This window comes from Sphaeramia orbicularis, chromosome 24, assembly GCF_902148855.1.
Source record: "Sphaeramia orbicularis chromosome 24, fSphaOr1.1, whole genome shotgun sequence".
In the NCBI taxonomy this organism is placed as follows: domain Eukaryota; kingdom Metazoa; phylum Chordata; class Actinopteri; order Kurtiformes; family Apogonidae; genus Sphaeramia; species Sphaeramia orbicularis.
This window is the reverse complement of record NC_043979.1, coordinates 24,635,132-24,652,751: the sequence shown is the minus strand read 5'-3', so window position 1 is coordinate 24,652,751 and position 17,620 is coordinate 24,635,132. Positions and strand designations below refer to the sequence as shown.

At 38.8% G+C, this 17,620-nt stretch overlaps 1 protein-coding gene across 1 annotated transcript; it reads right to left on the bottom strand.

The window, feature by feature from the left end:
- Nucleotides 1–11,722: 11,722 nt before the first annotated feature.
- Nucleotides 11,723–15,168, bottom strand: sox7 (SRY-box transcription factor 7). The gene is made up of 2 exons (XM_030127762.1): nucleotides 14,937–15,168; nucleotides 11,723–14,109 (listed from the first exon to the last, which is right to left on the bottom strand). The coding sequence occupies exons 1-2, from the start codon at nucleotides 15,166–15,168 to the stop codon at nucleotides 13,121–13,123; spliced, it is 1,221 nt and encodes a 406-aa protein (XP_029983622.1). The 3' UTR covers nucleotides 11,723–13,120.
- Nucleotides 15,169–17,620: the final 2,452 nt, after the last annotated feature.

The following is a 17,620-nucleotide window of genomic DNA, read 5'->3' as shown; positions in this document are numbered from 1 at the left end:
TTCTGTCTAAAGGAGCTTGATGGGTCAGGGTGGGGTGGGGCTGGCTTGACGTGGGCAGATTTAACACCTGACTCATGGGAGAAAACAGTGAGAGACCCTCAGCTGAGTCACAAAACTGCTGAGAAACTGCTGAGGGTTTTGTTTTCTGAGTCAATTTTTCCTGTTCAAGTAAGGCACCTCCTCTCACTGACTCTGTAGAATTGATTAATTTATTTTTTAAATTGGGACAGTTCATATTAATGAACATTTACACGTAAATACAAGAGATTATAGCCATGTTGTTAGTTTGTTTATTGTCCCCTTAAGGAAATTCGTCTTCACAGATCTTATGCATCTTGATTTCCTGCTTTGCATAGGCATATCTACTGATATCTACCGATCTAAAATGTTAAATACCTGGTGATTCACTAATCCTATCAATACATGTAAATTATTGGTGTAAAATGAAGTTTATCATCTTTTCATGGTGATCAGATATGACCCATTTGGATGTTCAGAGGCTCTGTAGTTACCATGAAAACACCGTCATCTTCTACAACGTTGATTCACCAGTAAAACCCATGGAGTTGGATCAATGACAATGGATGGAGACATTTGGCTTATGTTCAGTTAATGATAGATTTTGTTGAAAAAGTCATATTTTCTTCATTTTTTTCTGTTTCTGATATTATGACAATCGACTGTAATATGAGCTTTTATGAACATCTACATGATCAGAGAATTAAATATAGGAAAATACCTGGTTTTCATTGAAAAAATGTAAAATACAGAGGATAATATCATAATAAATGGTGATAAATCACTTAAGAAAAGTTAAATATAGAGAAAAATTCATCGGGGAACTGCCACAAAAGTAGCACTGGGTCTGTATGGGTTAAGCAGACAGACATCAAATAACATTAAATTTCAACGTACATATTAAAGGCACATAGAGTACAGCAGGTTAAGGCACACATATCATAGACACATAGGGTGGAACAAGGGGGACACATGATATGGGGGGACATACAAACATAGTCAAACATTTATTTCATTTGAAAGAGACTGGGGAAGCATGTAAAGTGTGTTATGTGTATGGTTTTGCTTTGTTTAAGGTGGAGATGGCCTTATTGCATCTGATGCTGCTGAATCTCCTTCCAGATGGCCTTCCAGTTGGAAATGGCAGTTGAGTAGGTGTGTGGTGCCCTGTGATATTGCATGTGTGTGATGGCTTTGCTGTTTTGGTCTTGCATATTTGGAGTTTGTAGTCTAATTATTTTTGCAGCAGTCCGGGTTATGAGATGGCTAATTTCCAGGCAGGTAAAAAAAGAAAAAAAAAAAAGCAACTTACAGATAATATCATACCATAACTGAACTAAGACATACGAAAAGAAAAACAAACAACAACACATAGAGTACAAAACAAACAAAAGCAGGGGGACCAAGGCCAGCCACCAAGTATTAGCTAAGGTTTGCACATGAGTATATTGCAAATATCTCTTTGTTTCTATTACACACATCCCTCTATCGCTATTGCACACTGTTATTTTGCACATACCTCTCTGTCACTGTTACACATAACTGTATTACACATTTCCTATTGCAGCTACCGCACATGATAATATTGCACATTTCTCTTAATCTCTATTACACCACCCATTAAAAAAAAAAAAAAAAAAAGCTATAACCACTTGAATCAGCTCAGAAAGACTTAGAAAAATTGAGACAGCCAAAACCAGATCACAACAGGATGAATTTATGACATACAAGGATGTCAAACTCATTGTAGTTCAGGGGCAACATACAGCCAAATTTGATCTCAAGTAGGTCAGACCAGTAGAATAATAACAACACAATAACCCATAAAAAATGTAACCACTTCAAATTCTAAACTCTTTTTTTTAATTAAAAATATGCTTGTTACTAAATGTTATGTGCCTTTGTAGATCCACTGTGATCTGAAATGCAGATGTATGTGAGATGAGCTCAGGTGTAATATTGTTAAAACAACATTTATTTTTCTGTTCATGGTTATGGATGTTATTCGCATTTTTTAAAGGATAGTTTGTAGATGTAAACATTTTTATTATGTAATCATACTTTTTTCAATCTAAAACAAAAAAAAGTTTAGAGTTGACATTATTTAGAGTTTATTATGTTATTATTTTACTGGTCCGACCCACTTGAGATCAAATTGGACTGTATGTGGTCCCTGAACTAAACTCAGTTTGACATCACTTATGTTACCATTAAAATAACATTTGCTTTTCTCTCATCAGTTAGAGTAGACAAATCACACATGACAATATCCAACACAAGCCTTTCAGTGTTTAAAGTACCGCCAAGCCGCCAAAACTCCCAGTCTACATTAAACGGAATTAAAAATGCTTATGTACTGTCAGACGTCTATAGCCTTGCCATGCAGATGCATTTTGGATCACAGTCACAGCAGGATGCCTTGAGGCTCATCATCTGTTGAGCTAACACGTGTGCACTGTTGTCCAGGCTTACCCTCCCTCCTCCTCCTCCTGGTTGCAGTTAAAATATCAAGGCTTATTAGTGTGCAACCTGCTGTGTAGCAAGATTACCGCTGTCACAGTCCTGCAAAAGCATTACACCTAGGAAGATGAAAGCTGAACACAAGCCTTGATAATCAGCAGCAGGTAAAGAGTAAAAGCTGCAGGTACTGTATGAACCCAAGTTAAAAGGTGAAATGAAACTGGGATAAATACTCTTACTTAATGGATTCTGTCATGGTGTCAGTTGCTAAGTATGTTATATAATTACATCAGTTCAGATTATGCTGAAACATGGTAAAATGAAATGCCAGATAGCACTGAATAAGGTACAGTGGTGAATACAAACATGTAAAAAAAAAAAATGTTAGAAGAAACAAAAAGATAAGTAGATAAAAATAAATAAGGACTTTGTTTTGTAGTCAAATCTTTCTGATATTAATATTTAACTTTGACATATATTCCCCTGAAAAATCTAATCTAAAAAAAGATGTTTTTTTTTTTTCTCTAATGTTCTTAAACTATGTATTATTGTTTGGGCAGACAGGCTTTACCTTTTTAACCTCTACATGTCATGACGAGGTCACAGTAGGATCACTCCAGAGCATGTGTAAATATAACTGAGAGAAACCCTGACTGCACTTTTACACAATCCCATGTTCCAAACAAATCCTCCTGTACTTAACGGCACAAACCAAGGGACACTGTTAATTTAAACGTTGTTATATTTATCCACTTTTATTAAGGGTTTATCCGTCTTAATTTAAAGATGTATGAATGTGTCCGATTGGTATTAGCATAGAGCAGAGGGAACAGACAGACATGTTTGTGTTTCTCAGTTTCAGCTAGATTCAATGAAACTGATGTTAACATAAAGATCATGCAAACATGCTTAGAGTGTGTGTGACAGACTGCAGGGGGACAATTAAGAGTGAATGGTTGAATGTAAAGGATTTTTTTTTATATAGATGGGGTTATAGAAATGCATTTTATACTGCTTTTTGTATGTTTTAATTTTTATTAATGTCTGTTTTTTTAATGATAACATCAGCCTGCCCAGGGACTACAGGTGGAAATTAGTACACTACATCTCTCCTGTTTCAGGTTAATGTATATTGTGCATTATCCCTGTCTAAATAAATAAATAAAATGGAAAGAAAAAAAAAATCAACGCCTAATCAACATGTGTGTAATGTGAAAACTTTAATACATCAGCCTGTGTGTTTCTGATTTTATAATGCTTGTTTTGTGTTTTGTCCGGGGGGAGACCTCGGGGAAGACCCAGGACACGTTGGAGAGACTATGTCTCTCGGCTGGCCTGGGAACGCCTCGGGATCCCCCCGGAAGAGCTGGAGGAGGTGTCTGGGGAGAGGGAAGTCTGGGCATCCCTGCTTAGACTGTTACCCCCGCGACCCGGCCCCGGATAAGCGGAAGAGAATGGATGGATGGATGGATTGTTTTGTGCAAGTCTGTGCACACAAATTTCTGTGCATGTTTTGTACATTCTGTGAATGAGCTCACAACACCAATACTCAACCACCTTTTTATTAATGTTCACTAATTTTAGTCTGCAAGTAAATGGAAGACAGTATTACTGAGGTTTTAAGTGTCCAACAGTTCTTTCATTCTGTTACTTAACTGATTTAAATAGAACATTTAAACTTGATTTTTTTTTCCGTCAAATTTCATTTTTGACATATAAATACAATAAAGTAATTAAATATGGCACACAGGAAATCATGACATCGAAGTTACAGTAACTCTTAAATGTAGTGAAAACTATAAAGAAAGAAACATACATTGGTGGCCAAAATATTAGAACATCTGAGAGAGTTGATAATACTGACCTTTTTTGCCTCTAAAACATGATTCCATTCCATAATGTTCATGAAACATGCAGACCGTTGCTCTGAGTACTGCACATATCAGATGAAGTGAGTATTGTTTTTATCCATTTTAATATTAACATAATGAGCAGGATAGGCCTTGTACATGCAGCAGAATCACACATCTAAGACTCTACATCAGTTTTACCATTAGTTTTACATCACCAGTTTTGATCACACCTGACAATAATTACACAAGTAAAATTAAATAAGTTTAGTTTAGTTTATTTGTCTCAAACTTTCAAGTAAAAAACAAACAAACAAACAAAAACAATAAAAGCAAGAAATCAACTACATATGCACCCATCAACGGTCATTAATTCAACTCAATTCAATTCAATTTTATTTGTATAGCCCAATATCACAACAAGGTTATCTCAAAGGGCTTTACAGAGTCAGTTGGGTGTAAACATCAACAGTCAAATAAACAGCAAGAATCACAGAAAAAGTAATGAAATACAATAAATTTAACATAAACGTAAAGTAATTTGGCTTCTTCTGTGATGGAACATGATTGAGTGACACTGACAATGAAATAGGTCTAGCTTGTTTTCTTTTTGGAAAATGACCCAAATCAAATTCATAATGATAGATTTGTAGATATTTCACTTCATGGATATTTACTAGCCAGTTAATAAATTAAGAAAAAAAAAAAAAAAAAAAGATGAAACCTCTTCAATATGCCAAGTGTTCTGATTTTTACATGTTCTGATTTTTGATCATTTCGGCCACCAGTATTTTTTTTTTTTTAAAAAGCACACAATCATAGAGTAAACAGTTGCTAATTCCTTATACTACCACCGTAGGTGCCTTCTAAAAATAGCATTGGAACACCTGTAATGATGACACAGTCAAACTCTGTCCACACAACTGAGAGGATTTCAGTAAAATTATCAATTTTCAGTATCATAAGGCAGGAATATGGATTTATTGTACTTGTTTTGATGGACAAACTGTTTCTTGAAGATACAATTTTAAAAAAAAGAAATAAAAATAACACAATACCAGACATGTTTCCTCTGTGGCAGAATGAAACTTACAACCGATTACCACAACCCTTTAATAAACCCTTTAAAGTGAATTTATATAGACTTTTTTTTTTTTTTTATTATAGATGATGAATAGCGTAGTATCCAATGATAGATGATAGAACGCATGAGCTTCAGACTGGAGAGTTTGGAGCTGCAGTTCCTCTAGTCACCACTAGATGAGGTCAGCTAGAGGAATCATCTATCTATCTATCTATCTATCTATCTATCTATCTATCTATCTATCTATCTATCTATCTATCTATCTATCTATCTATCTCCATCTTAATTACCTGTAGACCTACTAAATAATTAAATAAGATCATTTTTTCTCACTGCACTTTGCACATGTCAGTGAATATTACACCCTGCTATTACCACTGATTCTGTTCATGTTTATTTGAGCCTTGGTCTAAGCCCTCTTAGCTGTACAGTTATTATCCCCCTACTAAGCAGAAATTGGTCAGTTTATAAATGGCGTAAGTTAGCCTATAAGGTCACGGTCTATTGTAATTAATGAGTGTTTTATAGATTCTTAGTTTCAAACACCCTGGGAAAACTGCCCTGTGAAAGTGCAAACTGTGTAATATTAATATGCAGAGGCAAAAATGACCAAACTAAGGAGTCTAACTACAGTGAGCACTTAGAGTAGAACTTCTGGACAATATACATTCTGACTTTGTGTGTCATTTTTGTTAAGAAACTTTCAAAATTCAAACTCTGATGAGACCGATTTGCTTCCACAGAAAAGTCCTGACATTATTAGTTGATGCCTGGTTATGAGTTCAGACCATAAACATACTTGTAGCTCACAGTGGATACGTGACTATAGCGACTGTATTTTCTTATCAGAGCGTTCAGCTATCACTGCTCTCAAGTATTCCACCATCTGTAATAAGCAGAGACCTATACAGTCCATATCCTGTTTTGAACCTGTCAACATGGTACTTTAGTTGAAGTGTCTGAACTCTGGGGACCACTGTGTGAGTCATTTCCATGTGTCTCATTTTTGATGTTGAGTCTTTAAGGAAATGGGGCTTCGCATCCAACAGGAAGGGATTCCTTCAAACTCTGGACATCAACAACATCCAGAATATTACAAACTTAACGTAAGGTCTGAGGAATGGGAGTGAGCGTGGAAATGATGCCAGAGTGACACACTGCCAAGGTCACACAGGAGCTTTTTTACTCAGACACTGGGTGTAAACAGCGCACATCAAGGCAGCGGAAATGCCATGTGTCACGAATGACGTATTTAATCTCTGAAAAAGCACTGGTAGATGATGTTTGTCATTCCTGTAACTTGCATCATCGATTTGTCATTTCATCCAAGTCTTACAGTTTCAGTTTTTGGGCTAATTCCGATGGAGATATGTATGCGTTAATGCTGAGAGATGTAGGAGATTCTTTTTGGAGTGTTAAGCAACCTTTACAGCTGTTTCATCATTTTTTTAAAATTTTGATCTATACAAATCACATCAACAGTACATAAATAAAACTACAGTGATTGCACTTTTTCTATATCATACCATTTCAACATATTTTATTTTAAGCTGAGAAAATGAATAAAAGAAAATAAACAACATGAAATAGAAATGATAAATCTTGAAATCTGTGTTTGTGAATGTAAAATTAACTAAAACTGTTCAAATCAGTCACATCTGAAGTTGCAAATATGAAAAAAAAAAAAAAACAGAGAGTAAAGAGGGGATTTATTTGTATGATCTTTCACGTGGCAATCCCTTAGATTCTTAGTCATTTCTTTTTCTTTTTTTTTTTGCCTTAACTAAGAGAAGGCCTTTTTTTAGGTGCTGTTTATTACATGGGTGAGAGTTTTAGTTAATATGGTAATTGTTGCTTTTAAGTCCATCTTCAATAATATCTTCAAATATAATAACTAATACTCATACCTCAATCAATTTAAAGCATGTATTTCTTGGTTATGTTATAAATTCTGTTGTTTATCTTATGTCTATAACCATCATTTCTTACACATCATCTTTAGATTTGTACCATTTTTTCCGAATACACACAAAATAGCAAATAAATGGGGAAAAAATGCTATAAAACAAATAGGTCAAGGACAATGGCTGGCATAGTCCTATATGTATAAGCCGGTTCTGCTCTGACATTGTCTGCACACAAATTTTATGAAGGGTATTTGGTGAAATGTTTAAAACCTAATGGTTCTAGTTGTGTCTCACAAGCTGTCATCGGGCAGTCTGGTAGTGTGCTTTGTCTATCCTCCACAGTAGCTGTTAAAAGGGGCTCTCTCACACCACTAAACTTATAACATCACTCATCTAAATCATTAGTGCGTCTGCTTTTCAGGATGCACTCTGAGTAAACTCTGCTGCTGCTGCAGGACGATGAGGCCCGAGCCACAACAGCAGCTCAAAGTGGAAAAGATGAAGAACAACTCATGATCACAGACACGTAGCCACAATAAAAGAGCAAAGAGAGCAAACTACCTTAATGTTTCTATATGGTTGCTTTTTTTTTTTTTTTGGGAGAGGAATTTCAAGCAACAACTTCACCAAATAAGTTAAGTTTCAGATTAACTTCATCTCAGCTTTGATACACTGCTCTGGAATCAATAAAGTGGTCATCAAATGAATACAGATGATTCAACATTGTAATTACTTCCATCAAAATACATAGCGCCTCCTCCACTTATACCCACAATACGAGATCACACACGGAACAGATAAGGATGTTCTATCTCTTAAATGGAACAACCACATTGCAATTAGGAAGCACAATAGGAACATCCTCCTCCACATTGAGGTGAAGAGTTACATCACCCTGGGGAGAATGTGCAGCAGTCAAAAACAAGCCAGATAGCGCTGCAGTATACATAGACCAGATCAAGCCATAATATTAGAGAGAGAGAGAGAGAGAGAGAGAGAGAGAGAGAAAGGGAAAGAGACGGAAAAAAACACTGCAGGCCAAGCGGTTAAAATAGGACATGCACTGCAAATTTATAACTTAAAATAATAAATCTATAACGTGAAGATATTTAACTTTTTCATCACCTTTATCTTTTAATGCAGTTCCTACTTTGAGTAAAATATTTAATACACAACTAGAAAGGACTTAATGAAGTGTTTCTACACAGATTGGCGGAGTTGACTGCATAGTTTTGGAAGAAAGCACATTTCTCAATCCTTTTTTTTTATACATTCTGCAGTACAGCGAAAGCTCTACTGCCTGTGCCGATTTGGTAATCAGGCCGCACTAAATGGAAATCTAGCCTTCTCCTTCCCTGGGTTGGCAGCCATGTGCTGGCCTCCCTCTGTGCTTTTGCTGGTTGCCTGTATCTGCTTAGAACAGGTGCCGGATCCTGTTCAGCTGCAGCATTCACAGCACAGGTACGGGTGGGAGGCCCTTGGCTGCTCATACGGTCCCCCAAGTTTTCCAGGGGTCCCCATCTGTGTCCCCGCACATCCTCTGCCACATGGCACCTGTCCCTCGACGAGTCTGGTCCATTCTTCGTCCGGCAACGTACACGCCTGCCTGCCACCCCACACTCTGCCTGTTGTTGAGCCACAATGAGATGAAGAATAGCTGCACCCATAATCCCTTGCTGTGAGATGTGTGTGCTTTTTTTTTTTTTTTTCTTCTTTCCTCCTTTGGCCAGATTTGGGGCCAAGAACAAATTGTAAACAGGTTATTATGCGGCTGTAACACACTCCAACTGGAAATGCACTCAGACAACATTTAGTATTGACTGATGTTAGTGTGTCTTTATCCGTCACACAGAGTAGTTTAATTTGGTGTAAAGTTCACTGTATTTAGTGAGATGAAGATGTGGTAATGGGTTTAGTGTGTCTATTTGCCAGGTGTCAACATGGAAAAAGATGTAATTATTTCCTCAGAATCCCTTGCAATGATGCCTTTTCCTGCATAAATAATTATTTGTGATATATATGGCCACTCTGTCAAGTTTTAGGAAGCAATATATTGTGTTCACATAATCTCAAGCAGTGAGATGACAAAAGGTAAAACATATCCTGGTAGGTGTAAAGGGCAACGGTATTACTTAGTCACGTAGTTCAAATTAGCCACTTCCTCTTGACCTGCAGTTAATGCGTAAAGAATGTAATATAGCACAACTGGTGGAGTTCAACATGTGATGTGATTGGACGTTGTCTCGGTGGCTACACAATGGACACTGGACCAACCAGACAGTCAGCCTCCTCCGTGCCTCCAGAGGACATGATATTTAAAGTGATCACTGCTCCCCTCAGTCCCGGCAGATGGATAATACTTTACACAGCTGTGCAAAGATCGGCCTCGTCCACGCATGACGAGCCATACGTTGTTACCTTGACAGTCAGTGTTGAGTTAGACCACTGAGTTGTTTGTTTGCCCAGGGAAGTGACATGACTGCAGAGGAGGAAATAGGAAACATAACAGACTACCTGACAGACTCATTCCATGGGCTTGACCTGAGACTGGAACTGAGCCAGCCAGCAATCAGAGAAAAATAACAAGAGGAGGAGGCTCTTTTGTTTGTTCAGCCTATATCCTTATATTAACAAATATTGTAAATCTTCTGATCTGGCAAGTGTGTGAGATCCGATTATTCAAATTAAAGAGATCATGTTTTTCCTTCTTATGGAAAAAAAAGGAGCCCTGAACAAACTGTCCTCTCTTGTACCTGTGTGTATAATGAACAGTGTTTAAACAGGACCACGGCAATGTTTGTTTGTTGACATGTTATTTTCTTCTTCCTTTCTGCTTGATTTATTGTAGCTTAAAGTGATGACTGTCTTTGGTTTTCTGCTGTTTTCTTCTATGACTAAAGGTTTACGACGACGATGAGTCAACGTCGAAGGAGGAAAGGACTGAGGCTGACAAGTTGAGTGTTTTGCCCTCACTTCCCGAAAAACTTTATCACATTTGGAGATCAACGAATCTCAGCAAATACTTAACTAGATCTCTTCTGATCAGTCTCAAACCAGAATTTCAATTAATATCGTCGTTGGTCTTTGTCATCGTTGGCATTTACCATAAATTAGTACACCAAATATTTTTGAAATGTTCTGTTTTACGGTGTTTGTCCATAACCATGATAATAAATTAATGACTGTATTATTTCAATAAGTAAAAAAAAACAAACACCATAAACACAGACCATGTGTATGGATGTATTTACCTGATTTAACTGAGGTTTACATTTCCCCAGTGGGAATATCAGTTTCATAAATTATCAAGATGTAAAATAATTACATTTATCAACGCACATAAGAATACCAAATTAAAATGATACAAGCACAATTTTTTTTTTTCACACATACCTCAAATCATACCTCAATTTCATGCGTACAATTCTGAGTCTGATATGATGATGCTTTGTTGACAAAGTCTTTGTCCTTGTCCATGTTACATTGTCCTACCCTGAGGTGCTAGATGTGATTGTTAAGATATTGTATCAAGTCTTTGCCGAGGGAGTCTGCGGCAGCACCCTGAGCTGACCCAAACAACTGATGGTGCACCAAAGACTACTTTCTCACCCCACATGCCTGGGGCTGCACCTGCCCGGCTCCCATACCCAAAATATGGTCGCGCTTAAATCGACCTCCGCTGAGTTTTGAACCCCTGCAGACACAAAGGGTAATGAGCTAACCCTGAAGAAATGAGCACATCTCTCAACTGTGAACTCCGGAGCATGATGGATGTTGTCATTTTAGGCAGTTAAGTGTTTAGATGGTAAATCAAAAGCTTGAAGTTATTGTGAAAAAGGGGTTTTGAGAAAGGTCTTTGTGTTTTGTGGTTACATACCACGAGAACTAGTGTGATTATACAGGACAAAACCTGTTTTTGCTCATTAGATGCAATTGAGTGGTGTCTTGGAATATTTGTGGTCAAGGTACAACAGTCCAGGTTGACAAAGCTCTCCTGAAAAATGGTGGTTAAGTAAATAAGTAAGATGCTAATCAGCACTGCAGTGTTTCCTCCCGCTAGCTGAACAGTGGGTTCCCTTCCCTCACTGTGGCTCTTTAATGCAGGGCCCAGCCAGGCCCAAACATCCTGACGGAGAGAGGCTTTTCCCTTATCAGTCAGGAAACACCGCTCCTCCGCCACATCCTCTTTACAAGAAGCACGACTCAACCGTTCCCAAAAAATGCAGGAAGACCAGCCAGACTCCAGGATTTGTCAAAAGCCCCCTGAATTCCTTTTATCGAAAAAGAAGAATTCAAGAGAACAGAGAGGGTGAGAGGGGAGGAGAGGAGGCAATACAAAAAAGAGAGAAAAATGAGGAGGGTGTAAAATAGTCAACGAGGCCCTGGGATTTATTTTTTTATTTATTCTGCACAGATTACGAAAGGTCTGCATCAGCAAGATAGAACGTGGGGTGGAAGGGGTATGGGGTGGGGTGAGGGTGGGATGGGGGGTCCGGAGTGCCTAAGAATGGCACCCAGAATAAGACTCCAGGAAAACAAAGGACGGCTGAGATGGAGGCGTGTGGCGATGGCTGTGCCTGTTTTACACTAATCCTCTGAACCGGGATGAAATGAAAGCGAGAGGAGACGGATGGAGTAGGATGATGGAGGGTGGAAAAAGCAAGTGGGGAGTGGGTGTCAGAGTGGGCCACTTGCTGTATAACAGCTCAAAAGAGACTGAAATAGAAGAATACATGGTGTGACACTTAAATCAAAGATTGGCGGGTCACTTTGGAGAGAAGCATACACCATCAAAAACATGAGTGGGGTGTTAAAAAAAAAAAAAAGAATCCCATTTATTTTGTTTTTAATAAAGAATCTGATTGTGATTGTACTACTTAAGTCCATGAATGAGTAGAATTGTGTTTCATTTTTAGGTATATTAATTCTCAAAGATGTATTAACGCTGTTTAGGTGCAATAAATGAAATATCGAAGAAATAATTGTTATGTCGAGGACTGCACGGTATTACCTATTAAATGTGTGGAAGCAAGTAACAACTGCATTAATATAAAAATTGAACTTTATTTTAAATTACTGTCTTTCACAAACCTAAATCAGCATACTCTATAGTTACCATTATTATTCTTCATTGTAGAGGTTACGATTATATATTATTAAGTACTTGAGAAGAAGTATAAACGCCTTTTTTCTTCATTATACACCGTTTTTGTTAAATTGCATAAGAAATATCCAACTAAAACCTCATTCAATTACAACTACTGAGGTAAGACTCCCAAACTAATGAGAGCGAGAACATATAATACAAACATTCGAATGGAAAGCGTTGATAACAGCATTACAGTTAGCATTAATGCGGAACATCAAAAGACTTAAATTAGCTTGGAAAGAGCATCTGTACACGCCACAGCGGCAACAGTAACTGGTGACATTTACAAGTGGACAACAAGTCTTTACGATTGTTCTTCTGGTTTTAGAAATTTCATGACAACTGGAGGTGACATACTATAGTATTTTGTGTCTGCATCCCTGAGGTGTCCATCTCCTTTTTCTCCAGATACCTCCAATTGCTCTTTGTTCTTTTCTCGGCTCTAGACAATCATATTGCTCAGTAATCAGTTCAGAATGTTAAAGATGAAGTTGCCCGTAGGTGCTGTGTTAAGGAGCTTTGAAATTTCATGGTACATCTTTTCCTTGCTATAGCACCCAAAAGTGCAACATCATCCCAACTCATCTTCACCCATCTGAAACCCTGTAGTGTCTCTGATCAGTCAAAAGTCTAATGGGTTCTGGAAGCAGGCTTACGAGATGCCATAGTTGTTGTAGTATGCTGCCGTAGCGTCCGCCAGCACAGAGATGAGGCTGGTTTCTGTGGTGCTGTTAGGACAAGCGGCGGCAGAGGCGGTGGCAGCTGACGCCACCTGGATGTGTCCCGTTACAGTCATGCCGCCGCCCTGCTCGGGGTGGAACCCGGTCCCGGTGGAGTTCAGGTACTGGTCAAACTCATTGCGGTCCACCTCGCCCAGAAGCTCAGCCTGGCTCAGCTGGTCTAGAGTCTCTAGGTGACCCTGAGTCTCTGGTGGTGGGGACAGCTGACCCAGGTGGCCCTGATGGAGCCCGTGATGAATCTGAGGAAAAGATGAGGTGCTATAATAAGACAGCGGAGGCCCGTGGATCAGCCCACTGCTACTACCAGTTTGGGACATATGAGGGATGTGAGCGATGTGTGGGCCCCCACAGTGGATTTGGGTCTGAGTGTAGTCAGTGTGGTAAGGGGGTGGGCTGCCCATGTGTGGCTGACTCTGGTGGTGCTCATCTGGACAGGAAGCTGAAGAAGAGCAGGACACAGAGGAGCTCCCGGACGGGTAATATGAGGAGGGTACATGCTCGTGGTCCATGGCGTCTAAGGGGGACATCTCAGGAGGTGTGGGCAGGCCATAGGGGTAGGTGTCGAAGCTGCTGTTGGAGCCAGTGGGGTCTCTGAAGCTTCTGACGCTGGGCAGAGCAGGGCTCGGACTAGAAAACCCACTGCTGACACCATTTGCGCCGCCCTCGTCTTTGTCGAGGGGGTGACACAGGGCTCGCTGGTCAGGCAGGGCGTTCTGATCAGGACCCAGCCCGCTCAGGAGGAAACCTGGATCCACACGCTTGCAGATGCGTTTCAGCTGTTTCTTCCTGCGTGGCCGGTACTTATAGTTGGGGTAGTCCTGCATGTGCTGCACACGAAGCCTCTCTGCTTCCTCCACGTAGGGCCTCTTCTGTGGGGGAGTCAGGGCCTTCCAGGATTTGCCTGAACAAAGAGGACACAAAACAGGTTTAATTTTAACTAAAAACACAAATATGGCTCAGTTAATTCAAATAAAATTTACAGCACCTTTACTGTCAATCATTTTTCATATTTTGTTAAAAATACTAAAAATACACACAATTACTTCACAATTTAAAAAATACATTATATTAAATTGATATAGAAAATATTATCTTTTCTGAAACTGTATAAAAGAGACACTTAAACATGAGAGGAATAATAAAACACATTACATTTAATTGTCAGATATCTACAAATTTAGAGAAATATATGTGTATTTCCAACTCTGCCTCTAGCTTTTAATATTTTTTTCTGAATTTATTCCTTAAAGCTAGGAATAATTTATTTCATGAAAGCATGGCATTAGTTAGTGAGAAATTGGCTTATGATAAAAAGATGATGTCTAATTTGTGATAGTGCCAGATTTGGAGATTAACGTTGGACACAAATCTAAAATAATAATGTTCTATCATTTTTTGTACCGTTTTTGTGCTGAATACACACCAGTGACGTCAACTTACGAATTGTGTAATTTTGAAGATGCGCGTCACGGAATAAAAATGTGTATTTTATTGTGTTTAATTAATAATATATACCTCCCATTTTATGATTAGATTTGAGTTAAATTTACGCTGTTATTGACAGTGAAAAAGAACCTGTGGTTAAAAATATAGGATTGTGAAGTGAAGTGAACCAGCCGAGGCCTGGAGGAATTTACAAGTGTGAGGAAAAGTTCGTGGAAAAAGTATAATAATAATAATAATAATAATAATAATAATAATAATAATAATAATAATAATGACTCTCACCTAACATTTTGCTGAGCTCGGCATTGTGCAGGTCTGGGTTTTGAACCGCCAACCGTTTGCGCTCATCCTTCGCCCACACCATGAACGCATTCATGGGCCGTCGGATCCGCGGCTCGGGCGCTTTGTCCACGGGTGTCCTGTGCGGGCCGTGTCCGTCGGTCACGTCTCCATCTCCTGGAGGACACTCGAAGGACTCCGGCCACGACGAGTACGCGCTGATGAGGGCTGCCATCTGCGCGCTCTCTCTCCTCTCCAAACTTCAGATGCGCTTCTGAATCTGCGCTTCACAAGTTTTGCCTACTGTCCCTGCGCTGCAAAAAGCGGATCCCCTCCTCAAAAAAATAAAAAAAATAAATAAAAATAAAAAAATATCCAGCGCTGTTTGTCAGACTGACTGGATGACTCTAGAGCTACAGGCTCCAGTCAGATGTCAGTGCAGGGCTTTTGGAGAAACCACAGATCTGCTCAGGCACCGGCTCCTCCTTGTGAGTTATGATTCAGTCTTTCCTGGTGTATGGGGGAGCGCTTTATATTTGAGGAGCAGGTTCCAGGAGAAACCCCGGAGGACTCTCGGCTCCTCCTTGATTGCAAGTTGAGCCCCGTGAAAGGAAGAGAGAGAACACGGCATTTCAACACTACTAACAACTTAAACTCTCACAACAAAACAGCACTTACTCTATACCACTGATGGACATTAAACACACAGAAATGTAATCTGCAGTAGTTCATGACTACTTCACTGCACAACGGATTTTTTAAAGACTCCACAGGCTACATACACCTACACATCTCATGAGAAACAAAACACATAAGTGACTATTCATTTCTATTTATGCATGCATGACATAGGCAGGTTTGGCAATTCCGTCTTATTTCCAACTCAACAAGGAAAAACTCACCTGACAAACTTCTCTAACCTGTTCTGCAGTTGCTATACTTGTACTTGACGCCATAACAAAGCAAATTCCACTGGTTAGTGACATTTTCAGATGTCCAGACTGATCATAAAAGGTGTTGTGCAAAAGAAAACAGCCCCATTTAAGAACTTTTTCACAACTCTATTATTATTATTATTATTATTATTGTTATTATTATTATTATTATTATTATTATTATTATTATTATTATTATTATTATTATTATTATTATTATTAGTTTTATTAGGTTTGTTGTTGTTTTTTTTTGGTGCAGATCAATTTTTGGAAGCTCTTAGTGGGTGAGAGGGGCGATAACCACACTACAAACAAAATCAGTTTCCTTCTGTGGCCAAAGGCGGGTGCATAGCAAATCCAGGAGTTCCTGTTGACAGGATACTGTTGGTCTGCAGCCATGGAGTAGCTCAAACTCTTCAAACACAGCTACTGATTACAGGTCAGATTCATGCAGGAGGAAGCCTCCTCACAACAAATGGGCTGTTTCAAATCCACCTTTAAAAAACGGCTCTGGGGTTTCCATGTTTTAGAAAATGCATTTGTAATAGTACATGTCTTGGTCAGTGGTGCCCCCCTCTCCTATCAAACTGAAGTGTCAGCTGCAGCTTTGTGTGAAACGTGTCCTCCCTCCCCACAGGAACAGGATACGACACCTGAAGCCACAGATTGTGCATAGAGTAATAGGCACATCAGTGATATATAGGGCTGCACTTCCTCTGGCTGCTCTGACACAGCCTCATCAGGGTGAAGACAGTGAAAGTCTGCATGTGGGCATGTTTGTGTGAACTGATGATGGCACAAGTGCAACTGACAGCAGACTGAACTCTCACAGCATATTTGCAATATGGAATAAAGCACATGAAATCTCAGAATTGGGGGGTTTCTGAAATGACTAACAGCTCTTTGTGTTAACCACTGTGTGGGTGGGAGCTGTATCAGCCTGCTGTTGTCCCCCCTACTCAGTGTTTAAGACATGTGGCTACTGTTGAACTACAGAAGGACTTTGTTTCTATTTGTTTTCTGCAGGAAGTAAACAGTTTTTTTTAGTGCACATCAAAAATAGTTTAGGATTTGATTCATAAGCTTTATGCATTCATTATCATTTCTTCAATTATCTTTATTAGATTTTATAACATTTTTACAACAACACATGGCTCAGCACAACACCTGGTCTATACGAAAATAAAAATATGAAGCTGTTGGAAGATAAGCAGAGTAAGAAAAAAACAAAAGACCAATCCAAAATAAAGCAAATAGTACACAGTATGGACTTATAATGAGGATAAAACAAAAATCAGACAATCAGGCAGTGACAGGTGAGATCAGTAGTGATCTTACTGTGAACAAAGATTTTCAGTCATTGATGTGGTCTAAAAGCATAGAAGTGACTGATGAGTGAGTGAAACGAAGATATGGAGTCCACATTCTCATAAACTGTCCCTTTGAGGAATGAAGTAAACAGGTCAAATATTCCATAGGAAAGCATTCCATGAGGATTTTATGCCAAGTTGTTTTAGTGGGAGGTTTGTCATTTATCCAAGACATGAAAATATGTTTCCTTGTACCATATGTGATGATATCATGCATTTGTTATCATTTTTACTTTGTCTTTTTAAATCTATAATTATGTTTGATACATTTTTAGGTATCATTATGAAGCCAATTCTACATGTAAAAAATACATAGAATCAGAAGTTTTATCTTTGTTGGCATGATTGCAGTCACTTTGATTCATATGCTGTGGCGCTGTCC